This window comes from Scyliorhinus canicula, chromosome 1, assembly GCF_902713615.1.
Source record: "Scyliorhinus canicula chromosome 1, sScyCan1.1, whole genome shotgun sequence".
NCBI classification, from domain to species: Eukaryota; Metazoa; Chordata; class Chondrichthyes; order Carcharhiniformes; family Scyliorhinidae; genus Scyliorhinus; species Scyliorhinus canicula.
In genome coordinates, this window is record NC_052146.1 from 47,909,300 (window position 1) to 47,935,942 (window position 26,643).

General features: G+C 48.6%; 1 protein-coding gene across 1 annotated transcript in view; it reads right to left on the reverse strand.

Moving 5' to 3' along the window:
* Nucleotides 1–26,643, reverse strand: part of aacs (acetoacetyl-CoA synthetase) — a 189,721-nt gene that overhangs the window by 73,511 nt on the left and 89,567 nt on the right. The window contains exons 9-10 of the mRNA XM_038790294.1: nt 11,010–11,090; nt 4,657–4,781 (exon numbers count right to left, since the gene is read on the reverse strand). Of these exons, the coding sequence (XP_038646222.1) occupies nt 4,657–4,781; nt 11,010–11,090 (206 nt within the window). The remainder of the gene's footprint in view (nt 1–4,656; nt 4,782–11,009; nt 11,091–26,643) is intronic.

Below are 26,643 nucleotides of genomic sequence, written 5' to 3' on the forward strand. Positions count from 1 at the left end.
TCTGTGGAGTACCTGGCTGAATAGAATGGCAGAGGCACTGTTAACAGTACCCCTAAGCTGGAGTCCTTACAAGAGGCTGCCTCCATCCGCTCCCATACCGACCCCTGCCCCACTACCCAGTTCCTTACCATGGCTATATTTGCTGCCCAGTAATAATTCATCAAATTTGGCAGAGCCAGGCCGCTCACCTTGCCTCGCCCACGTTCTAGCAGCACATTCTTTATTCGTGGGGCTTTACCCACCCACACAAACCCCGAAATCAGTGCATTAACCTGCCTAAAAAAAGCCTTTGGAATAAAGAGCAGGAGGTTCTGGAACATAAATAAAAACCTCGTGAGAACCATCCATTTCACAGACTGCACCGCCCCATCAACGACAGAGGGAGCACGTCCCACCTCTTAAAATCCCCCTTAATTTGCTCCACCACCTGTGCCAGATTCAACTTGTGTAACAGATCTCACCCCTCCGCTACCTGGATGCCCAGATTCCAGAAACTCGCCCCACTACCTTAAATGGCAGAATGCCAGCCTCCTCTCCTGCCAGGATCGGTAAGACCTCACTCTTCCCCATGTTTACTTTGTACACGGAGAACTGGCCAAATTCCTCCAATATGCCCACGATCCCCCAAAACCTTTCAGTGGGTTCGATATACAGAGCAATAAATCGTCCGCATACAGTGAAACCGTATGCTCCACTGCTGCTCCCCCCCCCCCCCCCCCCCCCCAACTCCTTGACGCTCTAAGTGCCATTGCCAATGGTTCTATCGCCAAGGCAAAAAACAGCAGGGAGAGTGGACTTCTTGCCTCGTCCCACGATGCAACCTAAAATAGCCCAAACTCACCTGGTTCGTCCGCACACTCGCTGCCGTCGCCCGGTACAACAGCCGGACCCAATCCACAAACCCCTACCCAAACAAAAACTGCCCCAGTACCCCCCACAAGTAACCCACTCCACCCGGTCAAAAGCCTTCTCTGTGTCCATAGCGACCGCTACCTTCATTTCGTCCCACTGGAGGCATTATGACAATGTTTAACAAAATGCCTTTGTTGGCGAACAGATGCCTCCCCTTTACGAACCCCATCTGGTCTTCCCCCATCATGCTCGGCGCACAGTCCGCAATCCGTGAGGCCAAGATCTTAGCCAGCAACTTGGCATCCACATTCAGCAATGAAATTGGGCGGTAGGACCCACACTGCACTGGGTCCTTATCCTTCTTTAAAATTAAGGAAATCGAGGCCTGCGACAAGGTGGGGTGGCTGGGGGGGGGGGGGGGGGGGGCAGCTCCTCCTCCTTTGCCTCATTTAATGCCCATACCAGCAGAGGCCCCAAGTCCACAGAAAAGCTTTTATAAAATTCCACCAGGAAGCCATCCAGACCCGGGGCCTTCTCCGCCCCCATACCCACCACCACCTCCAACAATCTAATGGCCGCTCCCAGCCCCTCCACCGGGTGCTCCTCCACCTTGGGGAACTCCAACCCATCTTTAAAAAAAAACCTCAAACCCTCCAAACCAGCCAGGGTTTCCGAATCATACAGCCTCTTGTAAAGTCCTTAAATACCCCATTGACCCCCATCGGTTCCAAGACCATATTTCCCCTCCTCTCCTTCACCTCAAACATCCAACTCGCCTTTTCCCCATATTCATAGACTGCACCCCCCCGGCCTTCCTCAGCTATCCTACCGCCTTACCCGTAGGTATCAGTCCAAATTCCATCTGACCCAATGAGACGCATGGCCCAAGATCACAATCTGAGGCTACTCCGAACCAACCACCCCCGCCAACAAACTCCTATCCATCACAAAGTAGTCAATCCGGGAGTACACCCTATGTACATGGGAGAAGAATGAAAATTCCTTCACCCTCGGTCTCCCAAATCTCCACGGGTCCACTCCTCCAATGCGCTCCATAAACCCTTTCTGGCCACCGGCGATACCCTCCCTGACTTCAGACTCGACCGATCTAATTTCGGCTCAGTAACTGTATTAAAATCCCCCCCGCCATTATCAGTCAGTGCGAGTCCAGATCCAGGATCTTCCCCAGCACCAGCCGTTTGAATTCAACATCGCCCCAATTTGGGGAATAAACGTTCACTGGGACCACCGGCATCCCCTCCAATTTCCCACTCACCATTATGAACCTTCCCCGAGACTGCTACTATATTCCCCACCTCAAATGCTATCTGCGTATTTATTAGGACCGCCAACCCACGCGTCTTCATATGTAATCCTCAGTCAAAGACCTGACCTACCCACCCTTTCCTTAGTCTGGTCTGATCCCCGATCTTCAGGTCTGTTTCCTGAAAGAATGCCACATCCGCCTTTAAATTCCTCAAATACGCATGCAGGATCTCTTGACCGGCCCATTTAGCCCTCTCACATTCCATGTGATCAGCCTGGTCAGGGGATACCCCTTCCTCCCTCCCACCGATCAGCCATAGCCCCTCTTGGGGCACTCCCCGGCCCGCGTCATGCAACCCTCCAGGCCCGCCCTCTGATGTCCACCGCCATCAACCCCCCCCCCCATATCGTACTTCAACAGCTCCATCCCTGTCAGCTGTCTCCCCCCCCCCCCCACCCAATCACCTGAGTAATCATCTGCTCACCCCCTACTGCGCTCCCATGAACTAGCCCGCCCAGCTAGCCCGGCAGCACCCTCCCATGGGGCCTAACATCCTACCCCCACTGATTCTGCCCCCCAACCCCCCCCCAAGTTCACACACTCCCCCAGTGCAAACAACAATAACAATAAGAAAGGAAGAGAAAAAAGGAGAACACCACATGGGAGGGGAAAGAAAAGGGTGTACTCACCCAACATGGCGCTCCAGCATCTCATCAAATAACCCCGAGTGGAAAAAAGGTTTTCTCCACCGACCAACCCCACCCAGAGAAACAGGAAAATAACAACAAATAACAGCCAAAAGAAAAAGAAGAAAACCCCAAACTCCCAGCAAGGGGCGCAGAGACAACCAACATCCCCAAACACCTCCTCCAGAGTTCAATGTCCTCCTTCTCCTGCCAGTCTATGGTCTCTAACAAACTCCTCCAGTGCTCCAAAGTAATACGCACGACCATTGTGGGTCACCCAGAGGCCGGCCGGGTACAAGATCCTGAACTTCACCTCCTTCTTAAAGGCGGCAGATTTTACTTGTTGAAACCCGCTCTCCTCTTGGCAAGGTCAGCACCCAGGTCCTGATATACCCGGAGCTCATTACCTTCCAGGTACATCTCCTCGTCTGCCTGGCCCACTTCAAGATTCTTTCCTTATCAAGGAATTGGTGCAACCTCACCACCATCACCCTCGACGGCTCGTTCACCTGCGGCTTCCTGATCAGCGCCCGATCCACCTCCAGGGACCGGTCGAAGGCCCCCTCCCTCAGCAGCTTCTCCATAAAAGCCAGCGCCCACTCCCTCAATGCCCTCTGGCAACCCCACAATCCTCAAACTGTCTCCGGGAGCGGTTCTCCAGATCCTCCATTTTCTCCTTGAGACGCTTCTGGGTATCCTACAACAACCTGATTTCGGCCACAAATGAAGTTAAGCTGCTCCCCATGCTCCCCCACCTTCTGCATCACCTGACTTTGGGTCTCCAACCTCAGCTGCACATGATCATTCTCCGCTTTCAGCAGAGGTCTTCTGTCTTTGCCAGGTCCTCCAGAGCTTCTCTTCTCTGCTGACTGAACTTCTCATTCAGGAAGTCCACCCGCAGCTCCATCGACCATTGAGATGGGGCCGACCACATGCTCTCCGCCATCTTTCCCTGTGCCACAGGAAACGTTTATTGCTCTGCCAGCTCCTTTCTTCTAAAACCACTTCTGCACCAGGAATCCATTTGGTGGAGTATAGTCTTCCTCCACCACGCCTTCACCACTTTCCTTTACACCATCCGTCTGTTAATTGAGGAAAAGGACCAACAAAACCTCATTGCAAGATTATCACAGTCAGACTGTACAGTCAGACTGTGTTTGTGGTTTGGAAAACAAAATTTTTCTTGGAACTCACGTTTGATGCAATGTTGCCTATCGTAAATGTGAACTCTCGATGCCACCAAATATAAAACATGCTTACAGAATGCATTTCAATTAGATTCACATTTCGAATCATAAAATCTTAGAATTTATAGTGCAGAAGGAGATCATTCGGCCCATCGAGTCCACACGAACCCTTGGAAGGAGCACCCTACCCAAGCCCAGACCTCCACTCTACCCAGTAAACCCACCTACCCTTTTGGACACTAAGGGGCAATTTAGCAAGGCCAATCCACCTACATCTTTGGATTGTGGGAGGAAACCGGAGCACCCGGAGGAAACTCACGCATACACGGAGAGGAAGTGCAAACTCAACACAGGCAGTCACCCGAGGCTGGAATTGAACCCGGGGCCCTGGAACCGTGAAGCAGCAGTGCTAACCACTGTGCCGCCCCATTTAATTCCACATAGAACTCATGGCACTGCACCCAAAGCCCATCAGAAAGTACCTCCATCGTTTCCAAGAACACGTTGATGGAAATTGGCTGGCTTTGGGTATTTTCCACAATGTGTCCGGTAAAGGATTTTATAAACAATTTTAACCTCCATATTTTACCGGAACACTGTTCTGATCTATTTCATGCCATCCCTTTATATCGTTGCAAGCTGTCACAGCAAAACAAAATCTTACCCAAGCTTGTCGACCAAGTCCCATAATACGTTTGGAGAGGGAACAAGAGGAGATCCATCATATAGAACAACAGAGGCTCCTGTAGCTAGTGCTGATATGAGCCAGTTCCACATCATCCAGCCAATCTGGAAAATAGAACATGGATTTTGACTCAAATATTAGGTGACATTACTAGAAGGTGCAATTGAAAACTGAAAATTCCACAATTTGATCCTACTGGTTTCTCGGATCTATAAAATATCAGGCAGAATTGCAGAGGATTGCGTGTCATAAGCACCAACCAGCTATCACTTTGAACGATTTTGATAAATCTGCTCATTTTTAGAATGCAATATTGATGGATCTTATTCCATAACCACAGTTGAAATTAAATGGTTCAGTTTGACTTTCGGTTAGACGGTTCACAATAGTTGGGCAACAGGAAAGTAGCTCCTTGTGAAGAAACATTGTTTTATTACCTAGCTCCTTTGAGCCTGGGGTTGCAGCAGCTGTATGCTGTCTTCATGGCTGTCATATTACTTTGTGTAATATATATATTACTCTTTTAAACCAGCCAAGTTGTTGAAATGAGCAGTAGTCTTCTTGCAAGGATAAACTAATTTATTGAGCAATATAAATAAATATTGGGAGTTCTTTTTACTTAATACTCAACTAGCAAAACAAAGAAACAATTGTAGAGATAACTAATTAAATTATATAATACAGTACTTTGATAACTGATAACTTCTCTGTCGACCTTTCCTTTGTCTGTTCTCTCTGCACTCCTGATACACACTCCTTCAGAAAGAGCAGGAAAGTTATTTATATAGTTCCTGATAGTGAGACATCTAGTGTTCGATTGCCTGTACTAGCATTACACATATTGATCATGTATATTGATGTACAGGGATCACTACAATAGCCACAAGACAATCAGGTTTTTTTAGTTGAAGGAATGGCTAAAATATTGTGAACTTCAGATGATAGCTTGTGTTTAAACAGATTATTTATTGCTTTAATTGGTCCATGCCAGAGGGGAAGCTTTATTCTCTATTATGATAGGACGTGGTCTTAACTGTTGTTTTTAATAGCTTTAGTGAGGGGCTTGGATCAAAATTTGTGGACAAGAGAATGTGACTTTATTTATAGCTTCCCTGTGCCTGGAAAGAAAAATTGATTTGTTTGGGATGGAACGTAAACTTCCGGAGTCTGAAGCAGTAAGAAATCAGAAACTGTGTCTCGGTTTACGACCCATTAAGCAGGTGTTGCAAATGTGGGGTATCACAAGGTGACTTTCATCTTATAGCCGATAGGAGGGGTGAATTTGGACCATCTCCGAAAAAGGGAAATGCTGAATAATTAGAGTCTGGGGGATAAATGTTGAGAAATCTTAATCCTCCTTGGCACAGTGATACCACGGCTTCTGGGATATGACTGTTCTGGACACAGTTCAACATCATTTCAAAGACAATGGAGAAGAGACACTGCGCTGACAACAGCAAGATCCTGGGATCTTGAGAGATGAGAAACATCTTTGTTATCTTCACTGCTTCTTGTTAAGCACAAATTTTGCTAAATAAGTTTTGCTTGATTCATAAACACTAATTATTTGTACTTTGTAGGTCAAGCACAACGGAGGACCGTGGAAATTTAAAAAGTTGACCTTACAGGTTTTTTTAAATTAGCAGTGTTTTTTACATCGAAACCCTACATCTTACAATTTAGCACATAACTTGCATTTAAACTGACATAATAACAACACCTGATAAATGGCTCATCTTCTGTCTCACCGGCAGTACAGACCCAGCAGAGGCGGCGGCACAGTGGTGGTTTAGCTCAGTGGGCTAGACAACTGGTTTGTGATGCAGAACAAGGCCAGCAGCGCGGGTTCAATTCCCGTACCAGCTTACCCAAACAGGCACCGGAATGTGGAGACTAGGGACATTTCACAGTGACTTCATAATTGTGACAATAAAAGTTTATTATTATTATTATTACAGTCAGGAGAGAGTTGCCATGGGAGTCCCCAACATAGACTCTGGACCCCATGAAGTCTCATGGCTTCAGGTTAAACATGGGCAAGGAAACCACATATCAGCCACCGTTAGCTGATGAATCAGTACTCCTCAATGTTGAACACCACTTGGAGGAGGCACCGAGGGTGCCAAGGGCACAGAATATGCTCTGGGTGGGAGACTTCAATGTCCATCACCAAGAGTGGCTCGGTAGTACCACCGCAGACAGAGGTCCAGGTCCTAAAGGACATAGCTGCTAGACTGGGGCTGCAGAAGGTGGTGAGCGAACCAAGAGGCAAAAACATACTTAACCTCACCCTCACCAACCTGCCTGCTGCAGATGCATCTGTCCATGACAGTATCAGTAGAAGTGACCACGACACAGTCCTTGTAGAGACCAAGTCCCATCTTCACATTGAGGATACCCTCCATCATGTTGTGTGGCACTACCACCGTGCTAAACTTTTGAACATATCTAGAAACTCAAGACTGGGCATCCATGAGGCGCATGGAGCCATCAGCAGCAGCAGAATTGTATTCAACCACAATCTGCAACCTCATGGCCCGGCATATCCCCCACTCTACCAGGGATCAACCCTGGTTCAATGAAGAGTGCAGGAGAGCATGCCAGGAGCAACATCAGGCATGTTGAAAAATGAGGTGCTGATTTGGTGAAGCTACAACACAGGACTACTTGTGTGCCAAACAGCATAAGCATCAAGTAATAGACAGTGCTAAGCAATTCCACAACAAACGTATCAGATCTAAGCTCTGTAGTCCTACCTCATCCAGCTGTGAACGGTGGTGGTCAATTAAACAACTCACTGGAGGAGGAGGCTCCACAAATATCCCCATCCTCAATGATGGAGGAGCCCAGTACAAATGTGCAGAAGACAAGGCCGAGGCATTTGCAACAATCTTCAGCCAGAAGTGCTGAGTGGATGATCCATCTCAGTCTCCTCGGGAGATCCCCAGCATCACAGATGTCAGTCTTCAGCCAATACGATACGCTCCACGTGATATCACGAAACAGTTGAAGGCACTGGTTACTGCAAAGGCTATGGGCTCTGACAATACCCCAGCAATAGTACTGAAGACCTGTGCTCCAGAACTTGCAGCACCCTTAGCTAATTTGTTTCAGTACAGCTGCAACACTGGCATCTACCCGGCAATATGGAAAATTGCCCACGTGTGTCCTGTACACAAGAAACAGGACAAATCCAACCCAGCCAATTACCACCCTATCAGCGTACTTTCCATCATCAGCAAAGTGATGGAAGGGGTCATTAACAGTGATATCAAGCTGCACTTACTCAGCAATAACCTGCTCACGGACACTCAGTTTGGGTTCCGCCAAGGTCACTCAGCTCCTGACCTTATTACAGCCTTGGTTCAAACTTAGACAAAAGAGCTGAATGCCAGAGGTGAGGTGAGAGTGATTGCCCTTGACATCAAGGCAGCATTTGACGGAGTATGATGTAGCCACCTGGGGTGGCCACTGCCCAACACAAAATGGAAGATTGCAAGGAATGCAGGGAAAATGGACATGTTGGAAAGCAAGCAGCTTGCAAGGCGATTGTGTATTGGGACGACTGCAGAAACCGGTTTTCACTGCTGCAGAGACCAGACAGCACTGTGAAAGAAAACCCGTTAACATACTAATGAGGCAATACCGGGCGAGTCCCAGATACAATGGACACAAGTTAAGCACAAATCGATACATTCTATGGAAGGCCAGACCCAGTGGCGCCAGAGAAGCCCAAAACAATAGGTCCCAAGAACCGCCCCAGCAACCAAGGAACTGCCCTATGATTGGAGGATCAAACATATCGATTGGGAAGAGACCCAATCGATTCCAAGCAGGTAAGGGAGCCCGCCCAAAGGGGCGCGGACCCCCTGGGACCTATAAAAGAAAGGTCCCACACATGGTTCAGTCTCCTGTCTCCGGGCTCCTGTCTTCTACTCCAGCCGTCGAGCAGCAGCCACGAACAAGTAAGTGCCTAACGATGACCGCTACCAGAAATAGGCACTCCTGACACCCTTTGCAATTGATAACAATCCGAAGTCTGCAGACCAGAGCAGAGCAAGAGGCCTTGTTCCCTGACCCAGCAGTTCCTCCAAGGTAAGTATTAGTTGTTTAGCGGTAGGAGTAAGTTTAATCCTTTAGCATGTGCAAGGGTAGTTATTGTAATTGGATTATAATAAACTCTAGTTGTTTGGAATTACTAATTGGTGTACGGTTTTATTGCTTTGAACTTCACCTTGAAGCTTGTGGCGGTGTCTTAACGGCACCTGGCAACTCTAGAGCTTAGAACAAGAAACAGAGCCAAGGTGAGTGTTAAGCACACTCACCCAGAACGAGCAACAATGACATCATGGAGCCCTAGCTAAACTGGAATCAATGGGAATGTTTGTGTGTGTGTGTGGAGGGGGGGGGGAGGGGGGGGGGGAAGAGACTCTCTGCTGGTTGGAGTCATATCTGGTACAAAGGAAGATGGTTGTGATGGTTGGAGGTCAATCCTCTCAGCTGCAGGACATCACTGCAGGAGTTCCTCAGGGTAGTATCTTAGGCCCAACCATCTTCAGCTGCTTCATCAATGATCTGATTCACTCCCTGACTTGGAAAGATATTGCCGCTCCTTCACGGTCGCTGGAGCAACATCCTGGAACTCCATCCCTAACAGCACTGTGGGTGTACCCACACCTCAAGGACTGCAGCAGTTCAAGATGGCAGTTCACCACAATTTCCTGAAGGGCAACTAGGGATGGGCAATAAATGCTGGCCTGACCAGCGACGCCCAAATCCTGTAAATGAATTTTAAAAAACAGCAGTAATGATGCAGAGAGAGAGAGAGAGAGAAAATAATAAAGATGTTTTTTTAAATATATTTACTGAGAGATGGAAATGCTGAGGTAATTACATCGTCAACTGTGTCACTGGAATGATTTAAGTACATAAACAGAAACGTCCAAGAGGTTTCACCACATAATCAAGCAGCCAGGGAGAGGGGGTTCCGCAAACAAGCCTTTAGTGAAGTAAATCAAAATGATTAATTAGGTTCACTTACTCTGTCATTTTTATATGCTGCACTTTGTGCAAGAACAAGGCCAAAGATCATTTATAATAGGTTTTTAAAATACAGCAGTTTGGTTGCTCTAAAAAGACTGGATGAATTTGCAGCAAAGCCCATGTGTCTACTAGATGGAGTCAAAGACACAACACATTGCTCCATCTGGTATATCAGCCCTTTACATCCCTGCGTGAAACGTTCAACAGAACAATATTTTTAGATCATCCATGTCCCCATCCCTGTGGGGATTCACGAGTTCGATGCTGAACACAGCCATAAAAATGGCACGGTCCACTCGAGACTTTTGAAAGTGTTTCCAGCTCCTTTCAGAACTGAGATAAAACAATGTTGAGGGTGCAATTTTCCTTTGAGAAATTTGAAACTTGCTTTTCACGTAGGATGAAACAGTGCCCTCGGCGGGAGCTGAGAGACAAGATCTCAGAAACAAAAAATGCAGCTCAGCTGGTGAGAAGACCAAAAGAAAAAGGAACGAGGTGAAGCACACAGCGAGAAGCACAGAAGCAAAGGAGTCACAGTACCCCCAATACTGTAAAAACGTCTGGTTTTCAGAGGAGGAACAGAGGTGGGCAAATCTTTATCGGGGCCGTCCAGTTCACACGATTTCCCAGTTCCCAAAAGGAATTGGGCAAGTCAGCGCCAGAGCTCTCCGTGCTCACGCGTGAATGGACAATCAGATGTCAAGGTTCCGCAAAGGACGGTTCTCAAAGTTAGGGAATAACAAAGAACTAGGGACTGAGGAAAGGAAAGAAGGATTTTTTTTTAATGCAAGACGGTAAAGATCAAAAGAACGAGAGTAATAAAATCTGCCCAGACTAAGGTGGAGAAAAAAAAAATACATGGAATTAAGCATCATTATATAACCTCAGATTTACATGTGAGTGCATGAGCAAGAACAAAGAGCAAGGTCTGACAATTGATTGCACAGCTCTGTATAGAGTTAATGCAGGAGGAGGAAATGACATGCATTAACATGTACTGTACAGGAAGCATGGTCAAGCTATAATAGCATCGGGCCAGCTCGGTTTCACCTGGATATCCCACCCTTTTCATTTCATGGTCAATTAAACACCCCTCCCTCCAATGAAATGAAAACATATTTAAGCGCAATCATTTGTGTTTTACCGAAAGGGCCTCGCTGCCCTTGGCTATGCAAATGAAATGACAAAGCTTTGACAACTGCAAAGATTTATTTGTGCTCAAAGAACCGGGAAGACGATGAATCTTCCCATTCTGTGCATTATTTATGCACACAACAATCTGTACTTACTGTAGAGTAGTAGATAATGACATCACTGCTGCTCATGTTGCCATGGAGAATGTGCTCCTTCAGATGCTGGATGAGTGTGCCCTGTGAAGAGATAATACTTCTTGAGCAGTCTATAACTATGACTTGAAGCTGTAATACCAAGTTCTTCTGGTGCTCGGTGCCGTTACACTCCAGTTAAAAGGAAGTGTTAAGTCATCTTATATTTCAACGGTTCAGATTATTCATGCATCCATACAAAGGCCTGAGCAAGAGAACTCACGAGGCACCATCTGGGATGAGGAATTCTCACGCCACTTGTTTGACACCATATGTTGATGCATGCAGTGTCAAACAGGAACCGACAGTGCCCGAAAGCTCCTTGGACATCCTGGACATGCTTACATTACATGCATCTAAATTTGAAAGGTTTAAACAATATTAAGCTGCCTCACATATTGCCTAAACAATTAAAATTTAAATCGCTGGGTGAGGGTCCCCAAGCTACAGGTGGGTAGGGGTCACCCCTGCCCCGAGATGTGCAAGGATTGCTCTCCACCACTTGCAAGTGAGTAACGATTTCTGTGAATACCACTACCACCCTCCTCCCCCCTACACCTGCCCGCTGCAGGACTCTCCCATCGCCATAAAGCAGACATACGAGGCACACTGCCCGCCCATAGTGGACAAAGGCCTTCCCCACTCTCCAAAGACAGACAGGGAGGGGGGGGGGGTCTCATGCAGGTGGGATCAAGAAGCACGCTCCCGGAATGAAAGGTAGCTGGAATGAAAAGTTCACAACCAAAGTTTAATTAATGGAGGTATCTGACAAAATTCTCGAAATACATGAAAAGTCAGGTAACGGGTAGCAGCCCTGCCTTCGAGCCAGAATGCTCCAGATTCACGTTCCACTCCCAAGACTTGACGGCTAGTGTGCTCATAATGTGGCCAACGGTTGAGTAGCAACTTCCAAATACACCAATGGCAGGTGGTAAGAGCAGGAGGGATTTCTGGTCTGTCACATGACGGAATTAGATTGGAGCCTCTACCATCACCACTCATAGATCCAGGTTACATGTATGAAAATGTAAATTGCCACTGCAACCCAGACTCTGTGGTGGGGGTGGGGGAAATAGGGAGAGAGCGAGAGAAGGAGAAAGACAGAGAGATTCAGGGCCTGCCCTGAATGGAGTTTGTGACGCCGTGGGTTAGACCTGCCTTTGAGCAGAAAATTCAAGAAGAAACCTTCCGAACAGTAAATACTTATCTACTAATGCAACTGATCAAATTGGAGGAAGCTTGCACTAAATGGCGAAATCCCTTCCATTCACCAATAGGAAATAAGATGGTAGAAGAGCCATAAACATTAGCTACACCGTACTTCATAAAAATCAGCTAATAAACTCACGGGCTGCATCTTAATGGTTCTCAGCCTGCAGGTGGTTCTAGCAAGGGCAGGTTTATTGCTCATCTCCTGTTGTTCTGAAGTGGTGGCACACCTGGCATGTTGGACTGGAGTCACGTGTAGGCCAGAATAAGAGTTGCGTGCACTCTTCTCCTCCCAAGAGGTCACGGGCACCCACAAATTCTCAAACTTACTGAATTCACTCACTAATTGTCACAATAGAACTTGAACTTAAATCTCTAGGCTGTAGTCCTTGACTATAAATATTACAATACCTTTACTGTATGAATCTGATCTAAATAATTAGATTTGGGAAACAACTTCCCCCAACGATTTTGTAATATTATAGGTTAAAAAACAAAGACATGAAACAAAATGTTACCTTTTGATTGGAAACTGCAGTCATTTGTTTTTAAAAGGCAAACATCACAATAGACACAATATGAACATTATGTTTACCTCTAATTAAATGTGTTCAAACATCTTAGCATTAGCATTGTTTGAACGAACTGGGGATATTTTCTCTGCGCATTACATACAGTAAAATCATAACTGCTTCCGTTATGAATACTGGCACAGAGGCCATCACCCTCTATTCTATTCACTTACAGTTGGACATGGCGTGAGGATGCAACAAGTCTGCCCCCTAGTGATGCACCGTTTCTCTGCAAGGCCCAGCACCCTTTAAAGCTCCCCTCAGTCTGGGAAGTGCACTGACTGGCAAGTAATGATCGACAGCTCACTGTTCAGCAAGGTTGCAGCTAATGACCAATTCTCAAATTGACCTAATCTCTCACCTAAACGTAATCAGTGAATCAACTGGCTGGGAACAACAATAACAACAGAGCCGTGCTGTCAAAACAAATGCAGACTAAAGAGAATAATCACAAACTGCTCTTTTAGTACTCCTGAAATCTATGGATTTCAGCAAAAGCGTGTTTTTGGAAGTACAGTCAGTCCTTCAATAAATTTTTAGAAAAAATCCAAGTGTCAGCATCTCCAGGTTGAGTGTTTAAACTCATTAAACTGTATTAAGTCACACATTTGGTTCTTCCATGTTCTAAAGCCATTCAGAGTCATTTCCTCTATGGCTGCAGAATATTAGGGAGAAGGTGGTCTCGTCACTGAAATGAAATGAAAATCGCTTATTGTCACGAGTAGGCTTCAATGAAGTTACTGTGAAAAGCCCCTAGTCGCCACATTCCGGCGCCTGTTCAGGGAGGCTGTTACGGGAATCAAACCGTGCTGCTGGCCTGCCTTGGTCTGCTTTCAAAGCCAGAGATTTAGCCCAGTGTGCTAAACAGCTAAACACTGGACGGGTAAACAGGAGACCCAGGGAGATGCTCTAGGGACCTGGGTTCAAATCCTGCCACTGTAAATGGTGAAATTTGAATTCAATAAAAATCTGGAGTTTAAAGTCTAATTAGGACCTAGAAACCATTGTGATTGTTGCAAAAACCTATCGGGCTGACTAATGTCCTTTAAGGAAGGAAAGACCTGGTCTGGTCTGCAGGTCACTCCAGATCCACAGCAATGTGGTTGACTCTTAATTGCCCGCTCAAGGGCAATTAGGGATGGGCAATAAATGCTGGCCCAGCCTGCAATGCCCACATCCCATAAACGAATAAAACAAAAAGTTTTGCATCAAAGACCTCGTACTTTCCATCACCGATTGATTTCAATCAGAGATATATGCATTCTTCCTGGCCCCTGCGGGTTTTTAGAAACAAGCAAACATAAGTGATGTGATGTGAAGATGCCGGCGTTGGACTGGGCTGGGCACAATAAGAAGGCTTACGACACCAGGTTAAAGTCCAACAAGTGATGCAAGAATAGCTTTCTGGGAAATATTTGGTAGCACAGAAATGCATCTCAGACATGATATTCTGAAGATTTACTTATGTACTGAAGAGTAGACACTTGGCACCTGATGGTCATACAAAATTTTAGTTCCAACGATTCCATTGGAAATTAATGTACAAGGAAAAGTGAGTTATTTTATCAATCTACCTCCCAGATTGACAACCTCACACTGCAATGAATAGAAATGAAGGAATAGAAATTGAGGAAAAGCTACAAATGTCCTTTCTAGACGAGATTTTTTTTTTGAAAGTGGAGAGCACAAATTGAACCAGTGCAATCAGCAACTACTATTAATCATTACCAAAATTTATCTGCGTGTTATCATTTGAATCCTCAAGTTACAGTTGTCCACTACACAGCAAATTCAGACAAATAACTCCTGTATCCACCATTCCCTTGTGGGACTTTGACAAACTTTGAACACTCACCACACAAAGAAATGCCTGTTAATGTAAACACATCAACCCAGAAAGGCCATAGTCCCATTCTTCCGCCCTATTAATGACGTGGCAGCACTTCCCATCTGTTTGCCAGTTACAGCCCCGAGCCCGCGGAGATTGGCACAGGGTCGATAGTGTCTCCACTAGATAGGCCGCCACTCACAGGGAGACAGCGAGAAACGACAGTCTCTGCAGCCAAAGTAATGGGCGCTTTTCCAAGAAAGTCACTTTAATGCTAGTGCTATGGAAATAAGCCTTCAACGAAGTTTGCTGGTGGGAGCAGCAAAAACAAGATGCCCACTTTAGTCAGCTTGAAACGACTATATATCTGTGCTGCCCCACCCACTTAGAATCATCCTTAAACCTCATGTATCTCAGGACCAGCCACCCACCGTCTCCCGATTCAAAGTTGCTTAATTTAAATTAACAATTAATTCAAATTAAAATGCAATTTAAAAAGCCTTCTGGATAATAAGAATCTTTCTACAAAATAAAGTGATCAAAAAAAAACTGCAAGGGACTTACTGAAAAATCATTTACATTCAGATGACTTAAAACACAGTACAACTCCATTATCACTCAATGAGTATCTGCCCACGGCCCCAATGCCAGAATCAATAAAAGGAACATTGTCACTTCAATGCTAAAATAAAGCCAAGAGGAGTCATGGTGGTCTCGAAACGTTAACTATTTCTCTTTCCACAGATGCTGCCAGACCTGCCGAGTTTTCTGTCCCAACAACAAAGTAGAAGGAGGGCACAGGGTTTTTTGGGGGGGGGGGGTTATGTCACAGGAGGAAGACTGCCGTTTCAGTGTGCTGCCACTAAATGGCAAGTGTAACCACCTCATAAGGTGGCAAGACCTCATAAGGGTTACACAGTAGCAGTGATTAGCACTGTTGTTTCACAGCTCCACAGTCCTAGGTTTAATTCCCGGCTTGGGTCACTGTCTGTGCAGAGTCTGCACTTTCTCCCCGTGTCTGTGTGATTTCCTCCGGGTACTCCAGTTTCCTCCCACAGTCGTTGGATTGGCAGTGCTAAATTGCCCCTTAGTGTCCAAATGGTTAGATGGGGTTACTGGGTTATGGAAAGAGGGTGGAGGTGTGGGCTTAAGTAGGGTGTTCTTTCCAAGGTCTGGTGCAGGCTCGATGGATCGAATGGCCTCCTTCTGTACTGTAAATTCTATGATTCTATGAAGGTGTAAACATAAGATCATCAGATGCTCGGGTCGCTCTCCTTGGAATCAAGAAAGTTACGGGGGTGTGTGGGGGGTGGATTTAATTAAAATGTTGAAAATTATGAAGTGTTTGATAACGTAGATAAGGAGCAACTGTCCCTTCTATTTCCTCTACAACAAAATCCCAAAATTGCTTCATTCTGAACAGGAATTTGGAGAGGATACACAAGAGGTTTAGCAGGATGTTGCCTGGTGTGAAGGGCATTAGCTATGAGGAGGGGTTGGATAAACCCGGATTGTTCTCACAGTAATGACGGAGGTTGACGGACAACCTGAAAGAAGTCTACAAGATTATGAGGGACATGAACAGAGTGGATAGTCAGAAGCTTTTTCCCAGGGTGGAAGAGTCAATTACTAGAGAACATGGGTTTAAGGCACAAGGGGCAAAGTTTAGAGATGTGCAAAGAAAGTTTGTTTTCACACAGAGAGTAGTGGGTGCCTGGAACTCCCAGCCGGAGGAGGTGGTTGAAGCAGGTACAAGAGCGACATTTCAGGGGCTTCTTGCCAAATACACGAATAGGATGGGAATAGAGGGATACGGACCCGGGAACTGTAGATGATTTTAGGTTAGATGGGCAGCATGATTGGCGCAGGCTTGGAGGGCCGAAGGGCCTGTTCCGAGTGCTATACTTTTCTTTGTTCTGCCTATGCCATGTCAAATTCTGGATACTCTTGACCATCCACTTAATTTCACTATGATACATAATTGAAGGTTCTAACTCTAACTAATGATTCAATGTGCTTCAAGTTTGAATCTAACCACAACCACCTCCACATGTAATGTGGACCTAAGACGCCTTTTACAAAAATGACCCACTTTGCATAGTTCAAGGAATTTCATGAAGTCAAATGTGAAAATGTTGTAATTTAAGCAAGATAGCAACATTTTCTGGCCATGATTAAATCTTAGGCTGATATTTTTTAATAAGGCCTGCAGCAGTGAAACAGAAACGAAAAAAAATGAAAATCGCTTATTATCACAAGCAGGCTTCAATGAAGTTACTGTGAAAAGCCCCTAGTCGCCACATTCCGGCGCCTGTCCGGGGAGGCTGGTACGGTAATTGAACCGTGCTGCTGGCCTGCATTGGTCTGCTTTAAAAGCCAGCGATTTAGGCCAGTGTGCTAAACCAGAAGGCCACAAAAAAGAACAGAAAGGAAGGCCACAAAAAAGAATTTACTAAAGTGGTCAAACACAAAATTATTTGCAGCGTAATTGAATCTAACACCACTAAACTAAAATCACTGAATTGAAATGGAGTCTTAAATTTGAAATCCTTTTGAATTGAGATTTTGAATTAATCTATCATGCAGGCGATTCTCCGGGCCTGTCAGCTCTAGCCAAGATTCACACCGGCCTGTTGAATCGGGCATGAGGCTCAAAACAGGATTTTCACCCTGCGCCAAACCCATCACGAGTCTCCACACCCACTCCCCTTAGACAGATCAAGTTCTCACCCAGATACGGCGAGAAGCTGTCAGGACTCCTTAGCACCCATTTCAATCTCATTAGCGAGATTTTGGTGGAATGCTGCTGCCTCCTGAGATGTTCCCACCACCGCCAGCGCTGACATACCCCCCCAGTCCCAACTGTCCTGTGGCGCCAATCAGTCCTGGTCCTTAAAAGCAGGGACCAGGCATTGTGGACTCCGAGCGGGAGCAAGTATCCTCTCTGTACTTGCCACAAGGATGCCGAGGGGGATTCTTCCTTAGATGGGGGTCAGTCTTCCCGATGTAGCCTTGCAAACTTTTAAACTCTCTCCCAGCATGTCCATTTCAATTATTTATCAAAGGAAGGTAGAAGTCTCCCCATCATCGCCTTCAAACCTTTGATGTCTAAACCAGCATGTCCCGTTCAAAGACCTGTCAGATAACGGATAAAGTCTTCCCTTTGTTTTGTTGGAAACCTTTGAAGTGCTTTTTCACATTCAATTTCATTCTCCTTTAACTTTATCAAGCTTCTGGGCTTGCCGAGAAGCCCAGAAGCTTTGAACTGCATTGTTTACATTCAATTTCACAGTCCATTACCTTTTACAAGCCTCTTTTTTTTTTTTTAATAATTTTTATTGAAATTTTTCGATACAAACATTTACCCCTACTACATTTTAAATTATAACACAACAAATCCCCCCTCGAATATCCTCCCCACGCCCTCCCCCGCGCGCACCCCCCACCCTCCCCCCCCCCCCCCCCCCCCCCCCCCCCCCGCGCTACCAGTCTAGCAACCAAACCGTTTTTTCCCTTTCTGCCGATGGCCTCGGGCAGTCATTGCCCGCGACCCCCCGCTGACGTGCTCCCTTCGTTGCTATCCCCCCCCCCCCCTCCCTTCCCCCCCCCCCCCCCCCCTTTCTCCCCGGGTTGCTGCTGTTTCGGCCTCCAGTTCCTATCTCTGATCCAGAAAGTCAAGGAAGGGCTGCCACCGCCGGAAGAACCCCTGTACCGACCCTCTCAGGGCGAATTTGATTCTTTCCAATTGGATGAAGCTTGCCATGTCGTTTAACCAGGTGTTAACACTTGGTGGCCTTGTGTCCCTCCACTGAATCAAGATCCTTCTCCGAGCTACCAAGGACGCAAAGGCCAATATTCCGGCCTCCCCTGCCTCCTGTACTCCTGGCTCCACCCCAACCCCAAAAATCGCTAGCCCCCACCCTGGTTTGACCCTGGTTCCCACCACTCTCGATACCGTCCCCGCCACCCCCTCCCAGAACTCTTCCAGTGCCGGGCACATCCAGAACATATGTACATGGTTCGCAGGGCTTCCCGAACACCTAACACACCTGTCCTCCCCCCCGAAGAACCGACTCATCCTAGTCCCCGTCATATGGGCTCTGTGCAGCACCTTAAATTGGATGAGGCCCAACCTTGCGCACGACGACGATGAATTGACCCTCTCTAGGGCATCCGCCCATGTCCCATCTTCTATCTGCTCTCCCAGCTCCGCTTCCCACTTGTCTTTCAGCTCCTCTATCGGTACCTCCTCCACCTCCTGCATTATTTTGTAGATGTCCGAGACCTTCCCTTCTCCGACCCAGGCCCCTGACAGCACCCTATCACTCGCCCCTCCATCGGGAAGCAAGGGGAATCCTTCCACCTGTCGTCTGGCAAATGCCTTCACCTGCAGGTATCTAAACGTGTTCCCCGGGGGGAGCTCAAATTTCTCCTCCAGCTCTCCCAGGCTCGCAAACCTCCCCTCTATGAACATGTCCCTCAGTTGCCTGATGCCCGCCCTGTGCCAGCTCTGGAATCCCCCGCCAGTGTTCCCCGGGACAAATCTGTGGTTCCCTCTCAGTGGCGCCGCCATCAGACCCCCCACTTCCCCCCTGTGTCGCCTCCACTGCCCCCAGATTTTAAGGGTGGCCGCCACTACCGGACTCGTGGTATACCTTGTGGGGGGGAGCGGCCATGGTGCCGTTACTAGCGCCCCCAGGCTTGTATTGCCGCAGGACGCCCTCTCCATACGTTTCCAAGCTGCCCCCTCCATCACCCACTTGCGCACCATCGATGCGTTCGCCGCCCAGTAGTATCCGGAAAGATTGGGTAGCGCTAATCCTCCACTGTCCCTACTCCGTTCCAAGAAAATCCTTCTCACTCTAGGGGTGCCATGTGCCCACACATAGCCCATAATGCTGCTAGTTACCTTCTTGAAGAAGGCCCTGGGGAGAAAGATGGGCAAGCACTGGAACAGAAACAAGAACCTCGGGAGGACCGTCATTTTGACTGACTGCACCCTCCCTGCTAGCGACAGCGGTACCATGTCCCACCTCTTGAACTCCTCCTCCATCTGCTCCACCAGCCTTGAAAAGTTCAGCTTGTGGAGGGTCCCCCAGTTCCTTGCCACCTGCACCCCTAAGTACCTGAAGCTCTTTACTGCTCTCTTAAAGGGGAGCCGCCCAATTCCCTCCCCCTGATCTCCCGGGTGTATCACAAAGACCTCACTTTTACCCACATTTAATTTATATCCCGAAAAGTCCCCAAACTCCGCTAGTATTTCCATTACCTCCGGCATTCCCCCTTCCGGGTCTGCCACATACAACAACAAATCATCCGCATAGAGTGATACCCGATGTTCCTCCCCTCCCCTTGTCAGTCCTCTCCACCCCCCTGAACCCCTCAGTGCCATCGCCAACGGTTCGATCGCTAATGCAAATAGTAAGGGGGATAGGGGGCATCCCTGCCTGGTACCTCGATGGAGCCCAAAATACTCTGACCTCCTCCCGTTTGTAACCACACTCGCCATCGGGGCCGAATACAGCAGCTTCACCCACTTGATAAATCCCTCCCCAAACCCAAACCGTTCCAGCGTCTCCCACAGGTATTCCCACTCCACCCTATCGAATGCCTTCTCCGCATCCAGTGCTACCACTATCTCAGCCTCCCCCTCCACTGCTGGCATCATAATCACATTCACCAGTCTCCGGACATTTGTGTTAAGTTGTCGTCCCTTTACGAACCCCGTCTGGTCCTCATGGATTACCCCTGGCACACAATCCTCTATTCTGGTTGCCAGGACCTTTGCCAACAGTTTGGCATCTACATTCAAGAGGGAGATAGGCCTGTAGGACCCGCACTGTACAGGGTCTTTGTCCCGCTTCAGGATCAAGGAGATCAGGGCCTGTGACATTGTCGGGGGCAGAACCCCCCCCTCTCGCGCCTCATTGAAGGCTCGCACCAGCACTGGACCCACCAAGTCCACATACTTCTTATAAAATTCCACCGGGAACCCATCCGGCCCCGGCGCCTTCCCCGCCTGCATCTGGCCTATCCCTTTAACTAGCTCCTGCAGCTCTATCGGCGCCCCCAGCCCCTCCACCCGTTCCTCCTGGACCTTTGGGAACCTCAATCTATCGAGGAAGTTCTCCATTCCCCCCCTCCTCCTGGGCGGCTCAGACCGGTACAAATCCCTGTAGAAATCCCTGAAGACCCCGTTCACCTCTTGCCCCTTCTGCACTACGTTCCCTCCCTTCTCTCTCACTCCCCCAATCTCTCTGGCTGCATCTCGCTTGCGCAGCTGGTGTGCCAGCATCCTGCTCGCCTTTTCCCCGTACTCATAGACCGCGCCCTGTGCCCTTCTCCATTGCGTCTCCGCCTTCCTAGTGGTCAGTAGGTCAAACTGGGCCTGTAAACTGCGCCGCTCCCTCAACAGCCCCTCCTCTGGTGTCTCCGCATATCTCCTGTCCACTTCTATAAGTTCCCCCACCAGTCTCTCCCTCTCCTTCCTTTCTCTGTGTGCCCTTATGGAGATCAGCTCTCCTCTGATCACTGCTTTCAGGGCCTCCCAGACTATCCCCACCTTCACCTCGCCCGTGTCGTTCGTGCCCAGATATCTCTCAATGCCCTTCCGGACCCTTCCGCACACCTCATCGTCCGCCAGCAGCCCCACATCCAGGCGCCACAACGGGCGCTGGTCCCGTGCTTCCCCCAGTTCTACCTCTACCCAGTGTGGTGCATGGTCCGAAATCGCAATGGCCGAGTACTCCGTGTCCTGCACTCTCGAAATCAGCCCCCTGCTCAGTACAAAAAAGTCTATTCTGGAGTACACCCTGTGGACGTGGGAGAAAAAAGAATACTTCCTCGCCCTTGGCCTGCCAAATCTCCAAGGGTCTACCCCCCCCATCTGCTCCATGAACCCCCTTAGCACCTCTGCCGCTGCCGGCCTCCTATTCGTCCTGGAACTCGATCTGTCCAGCCCAGGGTCGAGCACTGTATTGAAGTCCCCCCCCCATGATCAGGCCCCCTGCCTCCAGACCCGGAATGAGGCCCAACAGGCGCCTCATAAAACCCGCGTCATCCCAATTCGGGGCATACACATTCACCAGCACCACATTCTCTCCCTGCAGCCTACCCTTCACCATCACGTACCTACCCTCCTTATCTGCTACCACCTGCGCCGCCACGAACGACACCCTCTTTCCCACCAAAATCGCCACCCCCCGGTTCTTTGCATCCAAGCCTGAGTGGAACACCTGTCCCACCCACCCCCTTCTCAGGCGTACCTGGTCTACTACTCTCAAGTGAGTCTCCTGCAACATTGCCACATCCGCCTGCAGTCCCTTTAGGTGTGAAAAAACCCTTGATCTCTTGACCGGCCCATTCAGCCCCCTCACGTTCCAAGTAATCAACCGGGTCGCGGAGCGACCCGTCCCTTTCCCCTGTCTATTAGCCATGTCCTGTCCCCTGTTCGCCCCGGGTCGACCCTCCCCTTCTGACCCGTTCCCCATGGCGATGGCCCCTCCCCCTCTCTCCTCCCGTTCTTCCCTTCCCGTCCTCGGCCTTTCCAGCAGCAACCCGGTATCCCCCCCTAACCCCCCTTCCCCCCCCCCCCGGCTAGGACCCCTCCTAGCCGCGGTGTATCCACCATCGTACTCCCGAGAGTCAGCTGGTTTTCGCTGACCCGGCTGCCCCTGCCACACTCCGACTCCTCCCGATGTGGGGGGGGGAGGGGCCTCCCCCCCCCCTTGCCATCCCTCTCTGACCCCGCTTCAGCGCGGGAAAAGCCGCCATTGCTGGCCACACCCCACTCTTCTCTCCTCCCCCTTCCTCCGTCCCGCGCGCGGGAAACAGGGGAAAGCCCGCGCTTTCGCCCGGCCACACCCTACCCCGCCATCTTCAATTCCACCCCCGTCCCCATCCAAGCCCATAAAAAAGCCCCCTTAAAACGAGAGGAAGAAAAAGAGAAAAAGAAAACACGCATAACCAACTTGCACCCCCCCCGTCCCGCCTCCCCAACTTAACAATATAACAATATAAATAACAAATCTCAAATAAATACATAAATACATAACTATGCCTGCATAACTAAATAACTACCCAATAATAACGTATTTAACCATCACCCTCCATCGAACAGAACAGTAACCATAACCCTTAAAGAACAGATCAAAAAACAGTAAAAAAAAGCCCCCCCTACAACAACAATAATTAAGGGAAGTTGGCAACGGGAAGAGACACACAAAAAGGAACAAAGAAACCCCCCATAACACAAGTTTCAAAGAAACCAAACGATCCATCAACTTTAACCAAGTTCCGACCTGGCCTAAGAAAGACATGGGCCACTTGATCAGTCAAGGGTACTCGGGCGGCCTCGACCGCCGGCGTTCCCAAGTTCTAGTTCAGGTCCAGCTTTTCCTCCCGAACAAAAGTCCATGCCTCCTCTGGGGTCTCAAAGTAATGGTGCTGGTCCTTGTAGGTGACCCACAAACGCGCTGGCTGCAGCATTCCGAACTTGATCCTCTTTGCGTGCAGCACCGCCTTCGTCCGGTTAAACCGGGCCCGCCGCTTTGCCACCTCCGCACTCCAGTCCTGATATATCCGCACCGTCGAATTCTCCCATTTGCTGCTTTTCTCCCTCTTGGCCCACCTCAGCACTTTCTCCCGATCACAGAACCGCTGGAATCGCACCAGCACCGCCCTCGGGGGCTCGTTCGCCCTAGCCATGACCCGATATGCTTCTTCCAGCTCCAGGGGCGATGGACCGGCCCCCTCTCCCATCAGGGAGCTCAGCATCTCCGCTACATATTTCGGGAGATCAGGCCCCTCCAGGCCTTCTGCTAGGCCCAGGATCCTCAAGTTCTTCCGCCTCATTCGAGTGTCCAGCTCCTCAAAGCGGCTCTGCCATTTCAGGTGGAGTGCCTCGTGCACCTCCACCTTTCCCACGAGGACCGTGGCCTCCTCCTCCCTTGCAGTCATCTCCTGCTGCAGCTCTCTTATCGACGCCTCTTGGGTCGCCTGGGCCCCCATCAGCCTTGTGGTCGTCGCGTTCATAGACTCTAAGAGTTCCACTTTCAGCTCCGTAAAACACCGGAGGAGAGCGGCCTGCTGCTCCTCCGCCCATTTTCTCCAATCTTCTAGTGCGCCACCGGCCGCCATTTTGGTCCTCTTCCCCCGCTTTTTTCGGGGAGCTGCTGCCGCTTTTTTTGTCGCCCCACTCCGAGTACCGACCATAAAGTTGGTCTCACTCTCCTCAGGGAGCCTTCCCCCACCGGGATTCGTCTTTACAGTACCGTCGGGGCCCTCCAATCGGCCCTTAAACACCTTTGTCGCAGGAGCTGCCAAATGTGCGACTTAGCTGGTCATAGCCGCAACCGGAAGTCCCCTTTTACAAGCCTCTTGATTGACAGGTACCAGCTATTTCAAAAGAGGATTTAGCTTAGTTTTTATAGCTCTTCATGGTTCATTAACTCGGAAGTGCTTTTTTTTGTGCAAGTTTATTTTCTAACCACAGTTTTTTTTTTAAAAAGAGGCTTCTGCTTTGTTCTGAAGTCCTTCCTTGAGAGCCCAGGTTCCCAGTCTGAGTGCCAATGTGGCACTGAAGCACGGTACTGAGGGGAGGGCGGGTGACCTGATAGCAGGGTATCGCTCACTTGAGTGTTATCTGTGACTAGGATCCAACCTTTGCCACTTTCTTCAGGCCCCAAGGCACAAATCTCCCTTGTGGGCGAATTGCGATCTGGATCGTGCTGATCCACCTGGTGGGAACTGCACCTCTTTTCCCACCGGAGCTCACACTAGAATTTTGGGGGGAGAGTTCGGCCCTATAAATTAATAGTTTTATAGCTATATTTTTTATAATTAATACCCTGCATTCCAAATGAAAGTATTTAAGATCATGTCAAAATGCGGCAATCAAAATTAAATACCAATTGAAACATCTATTGGGTTTAGAAAGAACCTGTTGCAGCAAAAAGGGTAGTTTCATTAAAACATTTTCTAATTGCTTCCAATGTAATTAGAGTTTTATTTCTGCATTATAATTATGGCTGTGCATGCTTGCAACAGACTCCATTAGTACAGAACCTTTAAGTGAATAAGCTTATATTGCTTCAAACATAGTTAAGTTATTAATTAACAGCAGGCGTCCTGTGGCATCTTTCACACACAGCCTTGGTTCTGGCGTGCAGCTGTTACCTTCAGTTGCTATCAGAGGTTCGAAACTCACTCCTCTAATAGGCAATACAAAAGTCAACATATTGCAGGTGCTGGAAATCGGAAATGAAAACAGAAAATGCCAGGAATACTCGGTAGATCGGACAGCATCTGTAGATTGAGAAACAGGACGAATGAAAGATAACAGAGCTGAAGTGTTGAGTTGCATTTTTTGTGCCCCCTCCGGGCATGTTTCCGGTGGACGGCACATTGAATAGGGCAGGTGCTCAGATCTGCTAAGTATGTCCAACATTGTATGTTCAAATAACTCCAAATAGGCAATCCTGGTGGTTTAGCTAATCATAAACAAAGGAGGTCAGTCAGAGAGAATGGGGTGGGAGAAAAAGAAAGGACAATGGGCCATGAAAGAAGGCAGAATGGACACCATGAGAAAAACACCCAGAGTGAATGGGGAAACTGGATGGACAGAATGGGTGAAGAGAAGGTTGGCACACCAACAGACAAATGAGGGAAATAGAGAGTCACTGAATGGGAAAAACTGGAAGACATGTATGAATGGAGCGGGCAGAAGAGGGAATTTTGGATGGAGTAGAAGAAGTAACACAAGATGAATCATGCAGAAATCCTGGATTTAAGGAGACATGAGAGGGAGTGAGTGCAGAAGGAAGGGTGGAAGGTACGGAAAAAGAAAGGGAAGACAAGTATGGTAGAAATTCAGAGAAGGGCAGAATGTAGTCCAGGAGACAGGACGCTCATCCACTGGCTGAACAGCTGGCAGGAGCCCACATTGCCTTTGGAGATAGCTGGCCATATTGAGTGCCGGTGAGACACTTGTGTCCAACCGCAGACCATCATTGCGATCAAATATCCTGAGGAAAGAGAGATCCCACACCACATCCCGATCACTGCTGGCCAATCTTCCTTGCAGACAGCGCCACCAGGGAGCTGGTGAGGGCTGAAATCAGCAAGGGCCCGATGCCCACAGCTGACCGAGCGTGGAATGGGGGCTGTAGAATGGGGCATTGATGCACAGAGGTAGGATGCCAGACACAAGGGCAAGGGGGTGGTTCTCAGCATCCACTCCCGTTTCCCAAAGTCAGGTCCCTTGATCAGCAACTTGGGGGCAGTAATTGCCCACTTTCAGCCTTCAAACAGCAGCAGCCTGGGAAGGTCATCCAGGATCCTGCACACCCAACTTATTCAGAGCAGAGACGGGAAGGCACCAATTAAATGCCCCCCTCACCTCCAAACTCACATCTGAGGAGTATAATAAATTCCACCCATAGAATTGTATTCTATACAATCTTTTATGGGGTCGGTGTGTAGTTGGATAGACTAACATTTATTGCCTATCCCTAATCACCCTTGAAAAGGTGGTGGTGAGCAGCCTCCTTAAACCGCTGCAGTCCATGTGCTGTAGATACACCTACAGTGCTGTTAGAAAAAGGTGTTCCACACTTCCGGTGGCGGTCATGAGCTGAGCGGTCGCACAAAAGGTGGCTCTTGTGTAAGATCTTTGACTATGGCCTTTTAACCCCAGCAAGCGGGCACCTTGCTACAATCCCCCAGCTGAATCCCGTCGACCACAGTGCCAAGTAAGATGGGGGAAGGTCAGCCACCCAGCTGAAAATTGTAAATTCTGTGATTCTAAATTCTGCACTGTAAATTCTATAATTCTCCATGATTCTATGAAAAGCCAGCAAAGTCGAGGGGAGGGAAATCTCTGACTCGGAACCAGCAGCCACACGTGGTAGCATGGAACCGGAGAGGGCCAGCCCCGCAGAGCTCCCAGTGCAGCCCCAGGCGCTTATGGACAAGCTGACGGGCTTCATCA